The 21,859-nt window shown below is 38.5% G+C and overlaps 1 protein-coding gene across 3 annotated transcripts in view; it reads right to left on the bottom strand.

Annotated features, from left to right (window-relative positions):
• Positions 1 to 218: 218 nt before the first annotated feature.
• Positions 219 to 21,859, bottom strand: part of phkb (phosphorylase kinase, beta) — a 152,321-nt gene continuing 130,680 nt past the window's right edge. For 2 of the 3 annotated variants that reach the window (XM_020941414.2, XM_020941413.2), the window contains 12 exons: positions 20,654 to 20,744; positions 12,578 to 12,636; positions 10,820 to 10,982; positions 9,399 to 9,480; positions 9,224 to 9,281; positions 7,204 to 7,294; positions 5,962 to 6,167; positions 5,504 to 5,638; positions 4,643 to 4,772; positions 2,473 to 2,580; positions 2,239 to 2,379; positions 219 to 2,162 (listed from right to left, as the gene is read on the bottom strand). In XM_020941414.2, the coding sequence (XP_020797073.1) occupies positions 2,025 to 2,162; positions 2,239 to 2,379; positions 2,473 to 2,580; positions 4,643 to 4,772; positions 5,504 to 5,638; positions 5,962 to 6,167; positions 7,204 to 7,294; positions 9,224 to 9,281; positions 9,399 to 9,480; positions 10,820 to 10,982; positions 12,578 to 12,636; positions 20,654 to 20,744 (1,402 nt within the window). In that variant the 3' untranslated portion in view covers positions 219 to 2,024. Of the gene's footprint in view, positions 2,163 to 2,238; positions 2,380 to 2,472; positions 2,581 to 4,642; positions 4,773 to 5,503; positions 5,639 to 5,961; positions 6,168 to 7,203; positions 7,295 to 8,925; positions 9,017 to 9,223; positions 9,282 to 9,398; positions 9,481 to 10,819; positions 10,983 to 12,577; positions 12,637 to 20,653; positions 20,745 to 21,859 lie in introns of all 3 variants that reach the window. The other variant, XM_055154295.1, reaches the window with a different exon arrangement.

Genomic DNA, 21,859 nt, shown 5'->3' on the forward strand with positions numbered 1-21,859 from the left:
GACAGTAAAGCTTATTAATATTGTATCCTCATTTGCCCACCTCTCTGCAACTCACTCACTTATTTAAAATTGCAAACTGTAGCGTTACAGGCATTGGTGTGCATTCATAAGTGCTTCCACCTGCATCATACCAACATTATGTGCTTTTATGCCAAGAATATTAAGTAGATGTTCTTTTATGTTTGAGCAAACCTGCAACCATAATTGAGTTGACATCATTTGTATGCATAACAGCTTTATTACTTTAGTTAAAAATATGCATTTCACACACAATAGTCAAAATGAGGTTGCAATCAGTGATGGATGGAGACTTTAATATTGTGCTGCGTACATTCACTCCAACAGTAACCAGAACTTTATCATGCGCTGCCACAAATCTAGTCTTGCACAGCATTAATTTTAAAGGTGCTCTATGTAACCTTTCACGCATATCTCCATGGAGGCAAGTGACGCTACATCGGCACAAGTCGAAGTTAAAGGTCAAATCTATTTTTTACAGGTATTTTTGACCAATAGCCAGAGGTGGGACCAAGTCATTGTTTGGCAAGTCTCAAGTAAGTCTCAAGTCTTTGACCTCAAGTCCGAGACGGACACGGAGACAAGCAGGAGAAGCGACATCACCACCTGTCTAAAGCACAGGTCAAATGTGTGGAGAGGTGACAATTCATGTTTTAAGGTATTTATTATAAACAGATATGGTTAATGCCATACTGCAGAACATTCCAGGCAAAGTACTCAAATCTCCACAGAGACAAAAAGTTGCATAGCGCACCTTTTAATACATACACTTAAAGTAGACATGTGTTTATCTTTCAACTAGTTTCTGACATAACCTATATCACCAAACACGATACTTAGCACGCACAAGAATGACTCATGCTATGAATATTAAACCTTTCTATTTCAGGCAATATATGCTTGCTCGAGGCCTCTGAGCCACATAGCTGATTGCTGGTACACCTCGTACAGTGTTAGACATTGCACCTGGCAACCACGGTGCTGAAAAATGAGTCTGCATTTTTAGCTAAAATAGATGGGCTAAACACAAACACAGACCTCTGCTAATTCACGGTGACTAAAACAGCATTTGTTAAATTAAGTGCTTTATTAGTAGTAGGCCGCTAGTCACAATGACAGCGAGGATATGGAAGGGCATCTGGTACAAAATCAAAACTGCAATATCAACATGTATTTAATTACTGCAAATGAGACAGGAGAAGTTGCTGTGAGTGCATGTTGTTATTGCTATTCTAGAATTTAAAGTAACCACCTATTTACAACATAATTAAAGGTCCTATATTACGCAAAATTGTGATCTTTGAGCCATGTTAGAATATTGTTACCTCATCCCTAGAGTTGTGTTTTGTTTCATTCACACACGTTTGAGTAATTCTGGATTATTATTAGTCTGTTTACATCTTCAAAACTCCGATTTTTCCACTTTGTGATGTCATGTAGTGGTAGATTTCAAGTTAACAGCTACCTTTTACCTTTTGTTCAGTATAGACAGCCAATTCCAGGGCTAAAATTATCCAAATGGTTCTAGTGAAGGTGTATGGAGTATAAAAATACAGTGGAGCACATCCTAAATAACCACGTGACATCACAAGGTGGACCAGAGTGTTTTTGTTTTGAGAGAAAAACTCAAGCCTAAATATGCAGGATTTGTGTTAAGAATGTGAATGAAACAAAACACAAATCCAGATACGTTTGTGAAGAGGAAACAACATTACAACATAGATCAGAAAAAGGTGTAATATAAATCCTTTAAACTTAAATGTTGAGTAAGTCAGTCCCTACTTACATAACGAAGGCAACAAAGTAATTACGTACAACTAAGAAATGTAACAAGAAAAACGGCAAATAGCTAGTAGTTTCTGCTGAAATGGTAGAGAAATAAAATAACGCCAGAGGGTGGGAAGCAGAGGTTGGAGGCCGTCTTCTAAATATATGTATCCTCTCTGGGCTGTCTGATGACTCCACTGCAGCGCCGGGTTGGGATTAGGGGTCAGCGCGCGATAAATCTAGCTAACAGTGCACGGGTCATCTTTGCAGGGCTTCACATCGCCTTGCAGTAACTGAATCATGACGGCCTTGGTCAGGTAGCTGGAGGTGCCTCTCTGTCCCACCGCGGGCGTGTTGTAAAAGGAGTCCATGCTGTCCTGGAGCACGCAGAGTACAAGGTGGAAATAGTGTGATTGGTGAAATACAACGGTGAAGAACTGAAAAGGTTTATACCTGTTTTTCAATTCCTTCGAAGCGACTGCGATCTTTCTGGAAATCTGCAAATGCTTCTTTTACCAGACCGTCGAGATCAACCCTGTCGGTGAATTCCAGCTCAGGGTTTCTCTCCAGTAGCACGGAAACTACCATCAGAAGCTATAAAGAAAATATTTAAATAGAATATGTTCAGACAGAGAGCAAAAGCACACTTACGGTAATGCATTTTATGTTCAGAATAAGCTTAATTACCTCAACTATTATCTGTCTGTACTCGGGTAAGACGATGTTCTTTAGCGTGTCCTCCACCAGCAGAGAGAAGTTCATCTCGTACATGGTCATGTCCGACAGGGTGGGTTGCTATACATCAGGAGACAAATTAACTTTTTGTGAGCCAGGTCATACACTTTTTGTGAGCCATGATATAATGATGTTACTTTACCATAAACAACTGAGTCATGTATTCAAGGCTTACCATACTGTATCAAATTTATTTAAAAAGCACTTTAAAAACTTTACAGCTGGCTAAAGGCTGTACACAAACATAGAATAGACAAGGACAATCACAGTTAATACAACGACTAAAACATAAAAAAACAATAAGGTATAAGTTAATTAATAACAAGAAATGTACATCTCACCAGTGAAAAAACTGTGATTTTAGAAGCGATTTAACAAGTATAGTTTGTAATTCTCTAGTTTCTAATCAGCAACAGAAAATGCACAGTCCTCATGAAGCTTGTGTTTAGTCTATGAGACAGCAAGGTGCAACTGATCTGCTGACCTAAGAGTGCGAGAGCTGGTGTAAGGGTGGAGCTGGTCAGTGAGGTAGGAGGGCATTAGGCCATGCAAACACTTAAAGGTGAATAAAATAATTTTGAACTCAATTCTTGGTTTAAGTGCTCTGAAAATGTGTGTTGTCACTAACTTATTTAATAAAAAACAGGTCGTACATGCTGGGTTCAGAAATGTTAGGTAGCCATTTTTCAACAATCCAATCAAATCCAACTTTATCTGTATTAACACATTTTACCAACACAAAGATTCCAAAGTGCTGCACATAGTAAGCACAGTATAAATTAACACATTAAATAAAATAAAGTATAAAATATATAAGCAAGTCAATTACAAAAAAAAAAAAAACAACATACAAAGGATTTGTAAATGGAAAAATAGCATATGTCCATCCATTCATCCATTCTCTTCCACTTATCCAGGGCCAGGTCGCGGGGGCAGCAGTCTAAGCAGGGACTCTCTGACTTCCTTTACTCTAGACACTTCCTCCAGCTCCTCCGAGGGCCCAAGGCATTCCCAGGCCAGCCGAGAGACATAGTCCCAGCATGTCCTGGGCTTTCCTCGGGGCCTCATTCCGCTGGGGCATGCCCAGAACACCTCAGGAGGGAGGCGTCCAGGAAGCATCCGGAACAGATGCTCGAGCCACCTCAGCTGGCTCCTCTTGGTCATTACCCAAAGCTCATGACCATAGCTGAGGGGAGGAATGTAGATGAATGGTAAATTGAGAGCGTTGCCTTTTGGCTCAGCTCCCTCTTCATGACAATGGTTCGATACAGCAACCGCATCACTGCAGACACTGAACCGATCCGATCCGCCTGTCAATCTCACACTCCGTCCTTCTTTCACTCGTGAACAAGACCCCGAGATACTTTAACTCTTCCACTTGAGGCAGGGACTCTCCACCCAAAATAGCAAATAATATCAATAAAAGATACACAACACTCAATTCTTATGCCGTGTTAAAAGCTGGTGAGTAAAAGTTTGTTTTTAAAGGAGACTTAAAAGAATCGACTGAATGTGAGGGGGTAGAGCGTTCCAAAGGTTGGGTCCAACCACAGATAGGCTCGGTCACCCCGGCTTTTGAGTCTCGTTTTTGGGATGACAAGTTGAAGCTGGCCCTCAAACCTCAGAGCACGTGGAGTGTAGGAACAGTGAGGTCTGAGATGTACATTGGGGCCAATCCATAAAGTGCTTTAAAAACAATACAATTTTAAAATCAACTCTAAAATTAATGGGGAGCAAGTGTCATGAGAATAATATAGATGTGATGTGTTATCTATGACGTGTGCCGGTTAAAAGACGTGCCGCAGAATTTTGAACTAATTGTAAGTGTGACTGGTAAGCTTGGCTGATATCCATGTACAATGTGTGCAAATTAAAATCTGCTACTGTTACAGCTACTAGGAAAAGGAATGGGCTTTCAGTTATGTAAAACTAAATGTTAAATTAAAATGTTAAAAACAGACCTACTTAATTTCAAATGGTTTGCAGTTGTCCAAACCTTTTCTTCACTTACTGTATGCATTCCAAGCATCTTAATTATTCACTGCGATCAGTTTATGAGGACTTTTCAGAACTTTCAAAATAAAGCATAATATGTCTTCTTTAAGTGAGACATAAAGTGTACCTGAGGGAGGTGGGTCCCAGCCACCATGATCCCGTTGGGAGTCCTCTCCAGGATTTGCCACACGCGGTCATAAAAGCCCAGGGGCACTCTGTTCAAAGAGCCATCTATCTGTCTTCTGTTGAGCCAGGGCCTGGGACAGAGCACACTCACTGTTCTAAAGGCTCACACACACAGGGCATTTTACACACACACAGCATTATGTGGATCACTGGACAGGAAATTACCTATAAGTCAGTGTGTCAGAGATTAGATCAGGTAAGATATGACATTATTAAACACTGAGGGAAATTGAGTAGCAGAGTAATAAGTAATAAAAAATAATACCTTTTGGGTGCAAAAGAGTGACCCGTTAAAATGCAACTAAATCAAAATACATGTCAATGATTCACTAACATCAGCTCTAAATACAAAGGATTTTAAGACTTTTTTTTTTTTCTAGTGTTGAAATGTCACTGTATTTTCTAGCCTCAAAAGTGCATTTAATCTTCAGAGAGTAATATGTGGCAACCTAAGTAGTAAATAAAATCTACTAAATTATTGTGGGGTCAACATTTTTGTCTATCATAATCTCCTGCTAAATAAACCAATAATGTGAACAGTTAAAATTTTAAGTGTCTTTAAACTTGGTGTTGTTATCACAAACATCTATCTGAGTGGGTGGGTATCATCTGCCAAACTTTTTAAAAGATATATGTTTAGTGGTGTTAATACCAGTATCTCTATTAAAATTGCATATGTTCCATTTCATAGGTCTCTGCTAATACTGAAATTTATAAACAATGTATTTATTGGTGTGTAAAATCACAGAAGAGTTGATATAGTAAAGCAATAACCATTAGAAGCACGTGTGTATAAGCGCACCTGCCCCTGTGCTGTGGCTGCAGCACGTCCAGCAGCAGCTGTTTGATGTCACTGGGGGACAGTTGGTAGATGTCCTGTGGAGGCATGTCACCTGCTCGGATCTTCAGCTCATGTTTCATGGCCTGTACTATCCACCTGAGACAGAATCAACACCATCTACAATCTCTCTATATGTGCACATATAGAATACAGAAAATCATATAGTGTATCCAATTCAAAGCATAGACATACATTTTCATTATATAAAGGTCTGTCAAAAACAAAATCTTAAGTCTGACAAATAGAATAAACAATAAAATGTATACCACCTTATTCAACAAGAATACACAAAATACAGTATAATCCAAACAGCCAAACTAGATTTGACACAGCACAACGCCCTGTTATAAACATCTAGAAATCTGTGTGACCTCCACACTCCGTATTTAGTGTTTAGTATTAAGTTTCTTGTGCCTTACCCAACCCTGATCTTAAGCATGCCGCTGAATAGCTCAGGGTTGTTGGAAATGATCCATCCGATGTGTATGACCAGCTCTTGCTGAAGAACGGCCTCTCTCTGGCCGCCGTGAGGGGCACATTTGCTGTAGATGATGCCCTGGATCACTCCTGGTGACAATGGGTTAGAAATCACCTCCTCTTCATGGCCGAATAAGCCCAGGGTCACCTAGTAATAACACAGAGGCAAGCACACAGGACACAGGAGAGTGGAGTCACTGTATGTACATCAAAACTCTACATGAGCTAAAACTATGCTTCATTGTTTTCAAATTGGCCTCCTCTCCCAGCTAAACATAAAAGTGAGTGGGCAAAATTGCAGATCAGAAGATTACTCTTAGTATTTTGTTTCTCCTGAAAGCCATCTGCTGAAAATTACACCTCTGCAATCTTCCTGATGAGAGGACCTCACTTTTATGCCTCACACTGATGAAATCCAGCACTTTGAAGATGTTAATCAATATTCCATCTTCACATCGAAACTGATTTGAACTCACAAAAGGCCTGAGGCTGGGAACAGCTTGGAATGGCTATCTTTAAATGCAGAAAGGAACACAATGTTGAATTTCAATTCCAAGGAGAAAAATAATCATTGGATGGAGTCCAAATAGAGCTAAATAGGTGCTGCCTTTTTTTCTTCTACCTGAACTGTTATTGTAAGCAGAGAAGCACGACTCAAATTTAAAATCAGCTTTCGCAATCATGTCGAGGAGCATTCCCTCCGCTAGGCAATCTATATGCAGATTCACACCTTGAGCTCCTTCAGCATAATGAAATGCCTAAAAGTGTTCAGAGGGCTAAAAATGAGCTCAGATAACTGACACTCAGGAGAGGAAGCTAATCTCAGAATAAGACTTGACAGAAAATGATGCACTGAAGCCCATCCAGCATAAGCGGGTGGCAGCAGGCAAACTCCTGGGCCACAATATGTCAATGGGCACATACAGAGTCGCATATTAGGATTCTATGGAGGTCATGCTGGTAGCCTCGCTCCAACTACAGTTTAGATCCACACACAATGGAAGCGAGGAATGAGAACATGCAGCTATTTTGAACAACTCCCATAGGATCACGGCATGAGGAGCTTATTGTTAACATTCATTCCAACAGTGAACATTAAAATAAAAGTCCTGACATGCCACTTCCAAATCAGAGCCAAATCAGCTTGTACCAAAAGATTGCCTTCAGTCTGTGTGTCCACTTACCTGCTTGCCATGCACTAATATACTAGTAATACTGGGGGCAAGGCTGTCCACTAGCTTAGTTAAGAGACTGGCAGCAAGGCGGACAACAGACCTAGTGGCGAGAAGAAGAACATTCTTGACAAATGAAACTTAAAGGTCCTATATTACACAAACTTAACTCTTGTGAGCTTTAAGCCATGTTATAATGTTGTTACCTCATTAAAAAATACCTGCAGTTGTGTCTTGTTTCATTTCCACATGTTTGAGTAATCCTTTATTATTACACTGTCTGTTCCACCTTTTGATGTCATGAAGTAGTAGTTTTAAATTTAACAGCTACCTTTTACCTTTTGTTCAGTAGAAATTGGCAAGCTGAAACCATCCAATGATTCTAGTGAAGCTGTGTGAGTTTAAAAATGCAATGGAGCACATCCTGTACTAACACATGGCATCACAAGGTGTAATGTTTTGATGAGGAAACAACACTGTAACATAGATCAGAGAATAGCATAATATGGGCCCTTTAACCATTACATTAATACTTCAAATTTCACTGATAACGTATTCACTGTAATAGATGTTAACCTTCAAATAAAATAACAAAAAGCATTTTAATGTTCACTTCAAGCTGCATGTACATATAGCAGCCTCCTCTGTATTGCAGTTTTCCTATGAGAACAAGCACTAAACCTCACAAGTGACTTCAGCAAGGGTAACTACAGACAAACAGTGGTGAAGCCATCTCCTCACAGAAGCAGTAGACAAATGGCATGATCACATTAAATGATTCATGGCTAAAATCAGCAGAGCTATACATTTTCTTGTGGATTTGCTTAGCCCAGCTCCCTATAGATGTGGCATGTATGCAGGTAGAATATGTGAGATTGTACAAATGAGGTGCACCTAGAGTTTGGGAATGAGGTCATATATTATTGTGTATGAAGCATGAAGCCAGTCCAGGGACGCATTGTTGGTGAACCTATTTCAAGCTTCACTTCCTCATCTATGTTAAGGAATCCACATGAGACAATAAATTAAACTCAATATTGGTTTACCATTCACCAAGTTGAAAACATTCCCCATGTTAATTTTCCCATATGGAATATCAATTTATGCTGGCAAAGAATAGTCAGGAGAAGGATGCAATAACTGTGTACCTGGCAGGAATACAGGGAGCATACACTATTAAATTAAATTAAATTAAAACAAAAAGGAAGGGCTGATTTGGGATTGTTTCAGTCAGGTCATCTGGTTATTTTTAAGTGACATATTTCAAGATTGTCGAGTCACAGACACACAATTACATAGTTGGAACTAGTTATTAGTATTTAGTATAAAGTAATATAAGACAGTGAAATGTTTGACCAATTATCACAACAAATAACTGCAAATTAATACATGAAGATTTATCAGGCCAGAAAAGGCCAAATAATAATAGAAATGCGTGATGTTTAATGAGGAATAAATTAACCACCGACACGTTATGGTCAACCTCAGAGACAACATGCCAATAGAGTGGCCTAGCTAGCTGTGTAAGAGAGGTAGCCATGTTTTAAGCTAATGTTGTAATGAAGATAAATGGGACTTTTTAAGGAGCTATGCAGTAAGCCTTCTATTGATGTCAGTATGAAGAACAGGGAAGGGGCCATATAAGCAGAGCGGCTATGCATGTTTTGGCTTAATCTCTCAAGCTAGACAGCTAGCTATCCAACTAGCACTGAGCTGACTAGTACATTGTATTACCTGTTTCCCATTCACCAGTATAGTGGTGATGTGAGGGGCTATTGAGCCCGCAAACTTCTTGAGAATGGCAGCAACAAGGCGCACTGCCAGCCTACAGTATGGCCAGATTAGATACGAGTTATATACAGCACTTATACAACAGTATGTGCATGTACTAAAACCAGTGACTTCAGATGTGTCCAAAAAGACATGTGTACAACCCCACCAGTTACTACAATGGGCACTTAAATGACTGCTGTGTTTATGTGTAACATTTTGTATGTGATTGTGTAGTTGTACATGAAAGTGTGTGTCTGACCAAAGCTTCCTGCTGCCGGCCCTCCTGTAGATCCTCTCCAGCTCGTCCATCAGCCCCACTGAATCACAGACATTGCATTAGATGAAATACATGTTATTATCAATAGAGATGAGGACGTTATGTACACACTGAACTGATTTTAAATATTTGAGAAAAGTAGTAGTAGAAAATGTACCATCTTTGGCAAGAAAGCCTGGGCCTTCTCTTTGAAGGATTAATCCGGCAAGTTGAGCCTGACTGGCTAAGCAGTCACAATCCTGGGCATTAACAAAAGAAAAAGACAAAAAATATTATGCCACAAAAGCGTCTCATTGCACTTATAACACACTTTTGTGATTCACGACATTGTGCTATGGGTTAAAAAGCAGTTGTTTTTTCAGCATCTCAAACTCAGAATTGCAGCTCCATTTCCTTTAGCCAGATAATAATTTAAAGTTGGAAAGAAAATGATACAGAAATGTATTGTGAATCATAACTATTAATACAATGAATGTACAAACCACTATAATAAAATGACCCACAACTATGTATCCTTCAGTAAGTAGGTTACATTATTAAGTACAAGAAAGAGGAGCAAAAAGAAATAATGTTTTTCAGTACCAATACACTGGCACTGTACTAATCCTCAGAGCAGCAGCAGGTGGAGCTCTTAAGAAGGAATAAATGCGCTGTTTATCTGTACTGAAGCACCCAAATAGTCTCTTGAAAATGATTTACATAGAAAACATGACACTAGTGATTGCGAACATTGACATTTCATTAAAATGCATATGGCTGGTTATGCATTTCACTTAACATAATTATATAATTTTATATCATTTTACTTCCTGGATGTGATATAGGTAAAGGTAATGCCACACTGTTACCACGCAAAAATTATGTTAACAAGTGCTAACAACTGTGTAAATTGTACAAAAAAAAAAAAATAAAATAACAATAGCTTTATTTTGTTAAATGAAGGTTTAGAAAAATGCCTTCATTGTGCGCACATTGTCCCTGTATTTTAGATGGAATTTTCTGTGTTGATAACATAGGTAAAGGTATTCCATTTTACTCAGTGCTGCTTGCTGTAATTTGTTCCTTTTGTTCTAAACATTTCTTCACAAACTACCACTTAACTGATGTAAAACTATGACACATATTCACCACACGTACTATCCCAAATATAGACTGTATAAAGAAGTGGACTAAGTGAGCTTGACTTCACTCATAATCTTTGGCTCCAGTCAAACGAAGCTCAAGAGGCCTGCAGTTTTAGGGGTGAATTTGGAGCCCAGTTCCATATTTAGAATTCCGACCACAATTCATGGTCAAGATCATAGAGTCAGTCTGGGGTGAGACTATTGAAAGTTCCCAGCACTGGTTTAGCAGGGGGTGGACACACTGTCAGTCAAACCTGTTCCTAATACTGGCAGAAGCAACCTCAGCTAAAGTGCGCAGCTCACTGATCATTGGTATTCATATCTTGATTTGTGGACAAAATAGCAAAATAAAAACACCAGGATCATTTATGTATATATACAGTCTTTGATCCCACCAAACCAAGTAATAATTTGAAAAACGAAACCTGTCATATGCACTTTAAGCTGTTCTTACATGGAACTTCTGCAGAATCTCGTGAGTGGGCCTGTGAATCCATTCTTCCACGCTGATCTCAGGCTGCTGCTCCAGGTCGGACACATTGGGGGTACTTGTCTGTCTCTTCACTTTCGAGTGTTTCGGCAGCTCCAACTCCTCAAAGCTTTTAAACTCTGGGATCCTTCATTCAAATACACAGGCACACATATATTTTTCTTTGTCAACACTGCTTATAGTTACAACGATACAAGCGAACCGTAAAACAGCCTAAGCCTTGGTGCCTTTAAATGAACAGTTTGGAGTGAGTCAGAGTGTTGGAGACATGTGGAGACACTTTTTTAAATATTCCATCCAGTCCTTGTATTTGCAGAGGTCGCTGGTGCTAGGCTAGTGCATGTTAATGGGCATAGTTAGCCTACCACTAAAAAGAGTCTTACTCACTCCACAAAGCACCGGAGGAAAAACAATTATAATGCCAGACTATTGACGTGAATTTCTGTCGATAGAATAATTTTAGAAGAAAAAACAACCTTGCATTTGCAAGATTTATGTCTGAGCAACAGCAGCGAGTTGTACTTCCTAATAGAAAACTTGGCAGCAGCGGACTGATAGATGTGAAAATAGTCCCTCAACATGTGACAATTCATGTGATGCAAGGTTAGTTTTATTTCAGACATTATTCTATCAACACAGACATTTACATCAATAGTCTGGTGTAATAATAGATTTGCTTCGGGTGCTTGACATGCGCTAGCCTAGCACCAGCGACCTGTCTTTCTACAAGGATGCCCTGTCCAAAATTCTGAACTGTCCCTTTAAGCACTTTATGCTTCCAAAGGAGAATGGGATGCATTGTGCAAATTTTACCTCTTTTGAGCTTTAAGCCATGTTAAAATGCTATTACCTCATCAAAAACATACCATGTGTTGGGTTTTGTTTCTTTCACACACGTTCCATGAGTCTGTTCCACCTTTTGATGTCATCAAATAGTAGTTTTCATGTTAACAGCTAACTTTTTACCTTTTGTTTAGTGAAGATTGGAAATTCAAGTGCACAAATGATTCAAAGGATTCTAAAAGGATTCTAAAGAAAATGTATGTAGTTTAAAAAGACAGTGGAGCACTTCCTGCATTACCACATGACATCACAGTGTTTTCTGTTTTAGAGGAAAACTCAGACTAAATGTGTAGGATTTGTGTGTTAAACATGTGAAAATGAAGCAAAACACAAGTCCGAGTACCTTTGTGATGAGGAAACTGCATTCTAACATGGTTTAAAGCTCACAAGAGTCAAATTTGCTTAATTTAGTATTAAACACAGATCAGAAAATAAAGTAATATGGGCCCTTTAAGTAATTTCTACTTCAAATTCCACTTTCAGTGCTGAAATCCAATTGGTTTAAACCTAAACTGACTCCCTCTGAATTGAATCCTTGTTACCTAAAGCCCAGCACTTGCAGCCAACCATCAATCAAAGTGAATTCTGGAGTTTCTGAGCTTTCACATGAGTCATGCCCTATCCATATATTGAGAAAAACTGATTCCTCTATCTGCAGATCTGGACACTAGCATCTCATGCTCAGTCGTAAAGACCTTTTTAAAAACATTAAGCACGCAGGCTACATACTATTCCTTAAGAATTTTGAATCATACAAAATTCCACATTCTGTTTCTGAATTTTTGGACACTTCATTCTCAGGCATTACGATGGCCACATGAATAATAAATGCCTTACATTAAAAAAATAAATAAATGAAAAATAAAAAAATAGACTTACTCTGCTTCATTGACCCGTAGGAAATCCAACTGCTCCACCACTGCTCCGGAAATCAGGGTCTAGAGCAAAATACAAACACAATATATTATGTATTGCTTCTCATAGATTACTTATTTCATAAATGGCCCATGCATTTGCTGAGAAAAAAATACACTTTTTTTGGATAAATTGCTGAGGACACCAACCAAGCTAGGAATAAAACCTCTATAAGTTAATATTCCAGTGATGTACTTAATTATGTTATGTTATAATATTTTCTCATCAAAAACATACCCGGAGTTTTGTTTTTTCATTCACACTTTTGACACAAACTCAAACAATATTTAGAGGTCTGAGTTCTGATGTCTTCTCTCAAACAAAAAACTCTGTTCCACCTTGCGATGTCATGTGGTAATACAGGAAGTGCTCCATAATTTTTTGTGTTTTTTTTTTTTTTTTTAACTTTCACTAGAATCATTTGAATTTCAGCCCTGGAATTGCTGGAATAGCTGTTAACATTAAAACCTACCACTGCATGACATCACAAGGTGAAATAGAGCATTTTGAGCTTTGGAGATGTAGACAGAATAATAATAATAATAATAATAATAATAATAATAAAAGGGTTACTCAAACAACTCCAGTTATGTTTTTGAGTAAAAAATGTTCTAACATGGCTAAAAGCTCATAAATGTAAATTCTGCGTAATATATAACCTTTAAAATGTCTATTAAGCATTTGAAAGAGAGGTAAAGTTTCAGCTATAGTGACAAAGATTTATTTTTTTTTTTTAACAGCAATCTGAATACAAATATCTGTATTATAAAAATGTGTAGGAGGAGTTCAAGGGCTCCTCCTCCTGTGCCCTAAATGCAGTATTAGCCATTCCAACTGAAGTCATCTTAAAACAGAAATGTAGCAGGAGCAGCAACCCAGCTGCACATAACAATGAGATGATAAAGAACAGAACAGTTTCAAAGCTTTAGGAGCGAGTTGTGAAGGGAATAATAAACAGGCCATGTTGGGGAAAGTTTAAAAAGGGAAAAACGGTAGGATGTAGGAATGATATCGGAGGAGCAGTGCAAGGTCTGGGAACAAAGTGGATATGCATGTTGGATAAGTTTGAGAAAGTTCTTGGTTTAAAGGTGCACTATCTAACTTTTGGTCACTTGCTTGTTTCTATGGATACACATAGACATAGGGTTAAAAGAAGGACAGTTAGACTGTCTAATCAGAGAAATTTAGTTCACATTCCCTGTAAGAAGATAACATCCAGTCCTACTGAAACTAAGCAGAAACTTGCTGTGCACAGTGTCAGATCTTTATGTAACAAATCATTTCTAATTAATGATTTTATTTCTTCTTTTAAAATTGACTTTATGTTTTTAACTGAAACATGGCTTGACAAAAACACAGGTCATGCAGTGTTAGTGGAATCAACCCCTCCCAACTTCAAATTTGAATCTGAAACACAAGCAAATAAAAGGGTGGAGGAGTGTGTGCATTTTTTAGAGATCATTTGGTTACACACAGGTTGTCATTTGGGGTGTTTTCATCATTTGATTATGTTTCCTTCAAAATGGAGCTAAAACAATCACCCTCCATACTCTACATACTCATATACAAACCTCCTCAGCACTATCAAAGTTTTATTGATGATTTTACTGAGATGCTTTCAGTTGTATGCACAGACTTTGATGGTTTAGTCATTACAGGTGATTTTAAAGTACATGTGGATAATGTGTGTGACAAAAATGCCAAAGAGTTTAGTGTTGTCCTTGAAACTTTTGGTCTGACTCAGCATGTCAGTGAGCCCACTCACAACAGAGGGCACACTCTGGACCTGCTCATTACAAAGGGTGTGGTTGATGTTGCTCTGTCTGACCATTTCTGTGTCTTTGACCTGTCTGTTATTCCCAAACCACCGGCTGGTCCTACAGTTGTTCGAAGAAGACATATACATGATAACACAGGTGCACTGTTCATGGAAATGATACATTTTGAAATAGCCTCATGTTGGTGATGTGTTGAACTCTGTGACTTTGAGTGTTTTGAATGTTCTGGATGCCATCGCCCCGATAAAGGTTAAAATGGTTAAAGATATAGGCAAAAAGCTCTGTGGAGGAATGATGACTCAGTCAGAGCACAGAAAAGGGAGTGCCGGAAGGCTGAGCGGAAATGGCACAAGTCAAACCTCCAGGTTCATTATGAGATTTACAGAGGAAAAAATGCATATGTACAACTACACTTTGAGTAAAACAAGAAAGAAGCATTTTTTGGACATTATTGGAAATTGCAGTAACAACTCTCGTGTCCTGTTTGCAACAGTGAACAGATTAACAAACCCCCCCAGTTCCACTGCTACTAGAACTAATTTCCACATCTAAATGTAATGAGTTTGCAGTTTTCTTTAATGACAAAGTTCAGGGCATCAAAAATGCCATCAATTCTACAAATGACAAGCATGCAGCCACAGAGACACTTAGAGCTGTACTGTACCTGTAACTGACAAAACTGTTTTAGAGATCGTTACCAGTCTGAGTTCATCTACTTGCTGCCTGGACATGTTACCCACTAGATTTCTAAAGTCCGTCCTCAACAGTTTACTTTCACCACTCACTCACATAGTTAACATGTCACTTCAATCTGGGACATTCCCAAACACGTTGAAAACTGCTTTCATTAAACCTCTCCTAAAGAAAGTCTTGATGCCACAGTACTGAACAATTTCCCATCTCAAATCTGCTGTTTTTTGGCAAAGTCCTCGAAAAAGCTGTTTACGAACAGCTTACGAACTTTCTCCAAATGAACAACTCCTTTGATGTTTTCCAGTCAGGTTTTAGAGCCCACCACAGCACTGAGACTGCGCTTATCAAGGTGACAAATGACATCCGCCTGAACACTGATGCACGCAAAGTCTCAGTCTTGATCCTGTTAGATCTGAGTGCTGCTTTTGACACTGTCGATCATGGGATCCTCTTACAGAGACTGGAGGACTGGGTGGGCATCTCTGGTACTGTACTAAACTGGTTCAAGTCCTATCTAGAAGACAGGAAGTATTTTGTTGAAATTGGAAACTGTGTCTAAGATCACATGGCCCTGACCTGTGGAGTGCCTCAGGGGTCAATCCTGGGCCCACTGTTGTTCAATCTCTACATGCTGCAATTAGGCCAGTTAATAAGCAGCAATAACGTGTCCTACCACAATTATGCAGACGACACTCAGATCTACGTCTCTCTGGCAGCAGGAGACTATGGACCAGTGGACTCACTTTGTCATTGCATCCAACAGATCAGTGTGTGGATACAAAACAACTTTCTCCAGCTAAACCCTGACAAGACTGAAGTCATAGTGTTTGGCCCACAGAAACAAAGAGACAGTGTCAGCAGTCACCTCCAGTCTCTCTCTCTAAAACCTTCAAATCCGTCAAGAAATCTAGGGGTAATAATGGACTCAGACTTGAACTTTAACAGCCACATCAAATCAATAACATCTGCAGCCTTTTACCATCTAAAAAACATTGCAAAAATCAAAGGTTTACTGTCTAAAGCAGACTTGGAGAGACTTATCCATGCATTTGTCTCTAGTAGATTAGACTACTGTAATGGTCTGCTCACTGGCCTCTCCAAACGAGCTGTGAGACAGCTGCAGTACATCCAGAATGCTACAGCTCGGGTCCTGACTTGAACTAGGAAGTACGAGCACATAAGTCCTGTGCTCAGGTCGGAAGAAGGGCAATAATGTCTTTCCGCTTGATAAAATGCATTAAGCATTCTCTTTATTCCAGCTTTAAATCCTTGATCCCAGGAATCTTGACAACACAGTTCTTCGCTGATTGGTTGGTGTCTGAACTTGCACTTCCGGATTTTTTGCGAACCGTCTAGTGTATTCTTATTCCTGACCTAGTCTTCTGAAGAGAAATGAAAATGAGCAGAGGCACAAGGTGGCACCAGCCTGGCTAGCATTCCCTGGCATTCAATCCACCATAAACTGTGCCTCCTCACATGCAGTGCCAGTGTCTACATGGACCTGCCCCTGTCTATCTCAACGACATCACATCCTAGACAACATCTCACCTCCATCACCTCCTTTTACTGCCTCCACCGACCCAGGACTAAGCTCGGATCTTGGGGGACTTACCCTTCGTTGCTCCCGCCATCTGGAACTCACTTCCATAATCCATTAGGAAATCATACTCATTACAGCATTTCAAATCCCTACTAAAAACTGTTCAACCAGGCATTCACACCATGATTTCTTATTGTGTTTTCTTATTGTTTTTACAAGTAATGTGTCTTTAAGTGTCCAAAAGAGCGTTATATAAGTCTGATGTACTATTATTATTACTATTATTACTATGATTTGTAAAAATTTAGCAAAATAAGTACTTTGTGTAAAAGGCTAGAAGGCATGTTTAAGTAACATTAAATTTAAAGATGTACTGTGTAACCTTTTGGGTGGGAGTTCCTTCACCATAGAGTTTGTGTTGCTTTGCCTGGAATTTTTCACAGTATGATATTAAACATCTATTTCCAGGGAGCCAAGCACCAAGCCAATTTCCTGATTTGTGTAGAGGTGAACCTGATCACAGTAAATTACATATTTTTTTAATGATATTTTTCACTGTTAAAAAAAAAAACAAAAACAAAAAAACTATAATTAAATAATAAGCAATTTTAATGCCATACTGTGGTACATTCCAGGGAAAGCAGTCTCCCTAGCATATCTCCACACAAGCAGTTAATTTCAGAGAATATAATGGCATTCTGTGACATAAGTGGTGAAATGTGCTTGTAAATGTCAAGTAGAGTTTTAAGTATTACACAAACTGGAATGGAATGTAAAATTAACCACACAAGAGCAAAAGTCATTATATATTCTTGGTTGGAAAATTATTCTTTTAGTTGCTTTGTGTTAATTATTTTTATTATGCAATATTTATTACGCAATATCATATCTCCAAAAAAGTACAATTACCTTTTTTAATATATTCTAACCTCTACTTCTGCCTCATTGTCAATACACACCCTGAAGCCGTGTCTCATTTGTTGATTCATTTTTCAATATAAAACTAAAAATAAGAAAACAAAAGAACAATAATTTTCTTCATTATTTGTCTCTAAATCTAAATTGAAAAATCGGATAATGATTAGTTTTTTCAGTTTTTCGATTTTGTGTTTAAATTAATAATGGTAAAAATGTATAACCGCCGTTTCCCGTTTCCGTGACTTAAACTGCGATGCTGGACTTTTGCGCCGCATACAGAGTGAACCAGGACTAAAACAGGACTAAACCAGAACTAAATCAGGTCTAAACAGGACTAACCTGGTCTCAGTCCTGGTCTAAGCCCCGGTCTCAGTCCCTGTCTCAGTCCCTGTCTCAGTCCCTGTTTCAGTCCTTCTCCTTGTTCCAGTCTGGTCCCAGTCTCAGTCTTGGTCTGGTCCCGGTCTCAGTCCTGCTCACCCGACAGTCTATGCAGGTGCATCTCTGGGCCCACTCCGACACTTCTGGTTCAGTCCTGGTTTACTCCTGGTTTAGACCTGGTTCAGTCCTGGTTCAGTCCTGGTTCAGTCCTGGTTCAGTCCAGTCCAGTTCGTAATTTTTTTTTCATTCTCTTATTTTTGGTTTTATTTTGAAAAATGAATGTGCGAACGATACACAGATTAGCCTGCACTGGACTACCTATTCTTTCTAACACATCAAAAGGTGGTGACAGTATAGGTGCCGAAAACCGTCTCTGGTCCATCTCGTCAAATCATATATAATTTTGAACAATCACTGCAAATCAAAAACAGAGTAAGCAAGCTGTTATTTGAAGCAAGCGATAATCAGAACTATGAATCAAAGTGTTTTCTTACATCAGAGGCACACACACTTGATGACTTAATGACTCCGAATTATATAGTATTTAAAGCATTATTACTCTGAAGATTCATCAGTGATATTGCAAAAAGTACCATTTTATTGTATGTTACTGCTAATATCAACGCTGAAGGAAATGATAATGTAACTTATAACTAATTGGATGTAACTTATAATGTAATTAAAATGAAATGTGTATTTATAATGTGTGTTCACCTGCCCAAGGGCGGCAGATGGAAAGTAGGAGCAGCTAAATCTGGTGCAGTTCATCTTTTCTTTTGTCAGATTAATGAATTTGCACACAGTCCCTGACAAATAAAGAATAAACTAAACTAAACTAAACAGATGGCAATAGTGAATCATCTACCTAGAAGCCACCTCCACAAGGTTTTAGTCATTTTCCAACCCTCACAGTTACAAAAATATTTACACAGTAAAGATTGCATACATTTACATTATTTACACTTGACATTTTGTTTTTTGAGACTGTTATCCAATCAGAAATCAAAGTAAGTGTTGGTCTTCAATATATGGGAAATGGCATCCCAGTTTTAGCTGTATGACTGCAGTTTAAGTAATTTTTAAAAACAATTTACAAGGAAAATTGTCTCCCCTCTCTCTTTATGTTCTGCTGTGAGCCTTGTCATTCTGGTCTTAGCACACCCCTGATTCCAACACACATTAGCATGCTAACAGCACATTTCCTGATTCTCGGAGGACAAACCATTTTATAATTAGATGGAGCCAGCATACAGGGGTCTCATTTCAATAATAATATAAAAATGCAATACCACACCCATCACTGTCTGTTAGCCCAATGTAATATCTTTAAACATCGTAATCTTATCACTAGCGTCCTTTAATTTAGCATTTAATTTAATGTTGTTGCTCAAAGTCATACCAGCGGATTTCTAACAAGCCACTAAAACGCCTTTCCGTAATATGCCCCCATTTTCATGCTCAGGCCGTTTTCCCCACAAGGAAACAAAAACAATGTGCCTTCTAAATTCAATCTTAACGTGGCAAGGTCAAACAACAGATAAACGGTAGCTCTCCTGCTGAGAGAAGCGGTGACTACAGATTAGGAGGTGTACCACTAGTTCCCAATGGAGCAGCTCTACCCTTGAAGTTTGATGAAAAAAAGGATGAAACATTAAGATGCAGTTTATATGGGGTGATGTCTGCAATATTGTCAGTATCAGTGTTACAGTGTTAAGAGTGTATTTCACTTCAACAGCTACTATCAAGTCCAAAGTGATCTCTAGATCTTCTTTAGAATTGTGTAGGTTTATGAAATACTTAGGTTGAAAGTTTTGACCACTCAAAATTTGCTAAATTTTATGTTCTTTGCTTATAAAAATTTAAAAAAATAAAAATCTTGCCAGAAAAGTATTCAAAACCAAAAATATGAATAATACTATGAATACAACAGAACAGGGGTGTTCAAACTTTTTTCACAGAGATGCATATTGAAACATATACCAGGACCACAGATACAGACCAATGTGAATCACTGTGAATCAAGCCAATCATTTAAAATGCTGGATTTAACAAAGGTTTGAGTACCCTACATTTAATGAAGCTTGAACAGTTATTTTAGGCCTGTATCACATGTAAATGCTATTATTATTATTTTTTTTCAGATCTGCATAAAAAGTACTACTTTTGGTCATTTGAACCAATTCAACAAGAAGCCTGAGGGCCAACAAAAAATGGTCTGACGGCCACCTTTGATTTAGACTAGCCAGGCTGGTGCCACCTAGTGCCTCCACTTTTCATTTCTCTCCAGTGACTAGGTCAGGAATCAGAATAAACTAGACAGCTTGCAAGAACCCCAGAAGTTATAGACCGTGTACCAGCCAATCAATGAAGAGCTATGAATCCATGACATCAAACTCAAGCACCTGTCTGGGTCCCTTTTTGTGGTACAGCACAACAGTAAACAAAGCCATACATTCTGTGTTGGCAACGATTCCCAAGATTGAGGATGTAAAGCCGGAACAAAGAGAATGTTTGGTAAATTTTATCAAGGGGAAAGACATTATTGCCCTTCTTCCTACAGGATTTGGCGCACTGCATACGTCACGACTAAATATTGGTTAAATTAAAAAAGTTCCCGTCTACCGTCAAGCGAACAAATCCAATACCGTCGCGCAAAAGAATCAGGCTAAATTGAGACACTCCTGGAATAGAAACATATAATACAGTCTTACTGGATAAAAAGTTGGCACATACCTGCAGTCTGTCAACATGAACTTTGACCCCACCAATGACCCCCTTCTTGAAGGACGCCAGCATGTCCAGAACGGGATTAAAGCGGCTTCCCCTGCACAAAAAATGCATTGTGTTAAAGTTCTATTAAAATAAAAATACTATAATCTGTTAAATAAGATGTTATTTTGCTTGTTTCCGTTTGTTGGGCTCCAGTGAAAAACTGAATAGTGTAACTTTTTACATTCAATGCATCTATAGTAGTAGCAATATCAGTCTATTATAAACCTTTGAACTTGAGAAATGCATCTACACATTCACTTGTAGAATTTACACAGACCTTATATTTAGATCAGTTTGATATCCTGCAGGTTACTACTGTGAGGTGATCAATATCAATTATCAAACTAATGGCTATTGAATTTTCATGGAAGCCACTTGTACCATATGCCAAAGTGTGCATTTCGTATTGATACTTTGCAGCTGATGTCATCAACATTCCTTGGGGGTATGACGCTAACTCATGTTAGACTTAATCTGAGCATTATTTTAACACAATCTGACCAAAAAGAACTGATTGATCTGATTTGTGTTGTTAAACAAGCCTTTCTCACATGTAAAATTACTCAGTCTTTCAATTAGTCACTCTCACTTTTTGACCAAGAATTAGGATGACCTGACGTTTACCCGGGACAGTCCCAGGTTTGACCTCTGTGTTTCCTGTTTCAGCAGATATATCCAAAACCAGTGATTTGTCCCAGTTTTTACAAGAAATGTCCCAGATGTCCCTATTTATGACCAATTTGATCTAAACCAGAACTAAACTAAGACTAAACCAGGACTACATCAGGTCTAAAACAGGACTAAAACAGGACTATCGCAATTTTTGACTAATCTGATCCCTGTCAACAGGAGCATAAATTGTCATTAGTTTAGCCAAAATACAGAAATACATGTTTGCAAATGACCATAAAGCAAAAAAAATGCAGCAACAGACGTCCCTCAGATTATGACCAACTAAAGCACAATGTTAGATGATTTTTCACAATTTTATTTATGCCAACTCGGATGTGTCCCAGTTTAGAATTTTGAATGTCTGGTCATCCTATCATGAATGCTTGTATTGATCACAGTCTCTGAAAATGTGCTGTGTTTTGTTTTTTCTTGTGTTTTCAGACTATATTTAAACACATTTGACACTTTATGCTAATGTGTGCATTCTGTCTCCAT

Source organism: Boleophthalmus pectinirostris, unplaced genomic scaffold (genome assembly GCF_026225935.1).
Source record: "Boleophthalmus pectinirostris isolate CB_2022bp ecotype Guang Dong unplaced genomic scaffold, ASM2622593v1 HiC_scaffold_19, whole genome shotgun sequence".
NCBI lineage: Eukaryota > Metazoa > Chordata > Actinopteri > Gobiiformes > Gobiidae > Boleophthalmus > Boleophthalmus pectinirostris.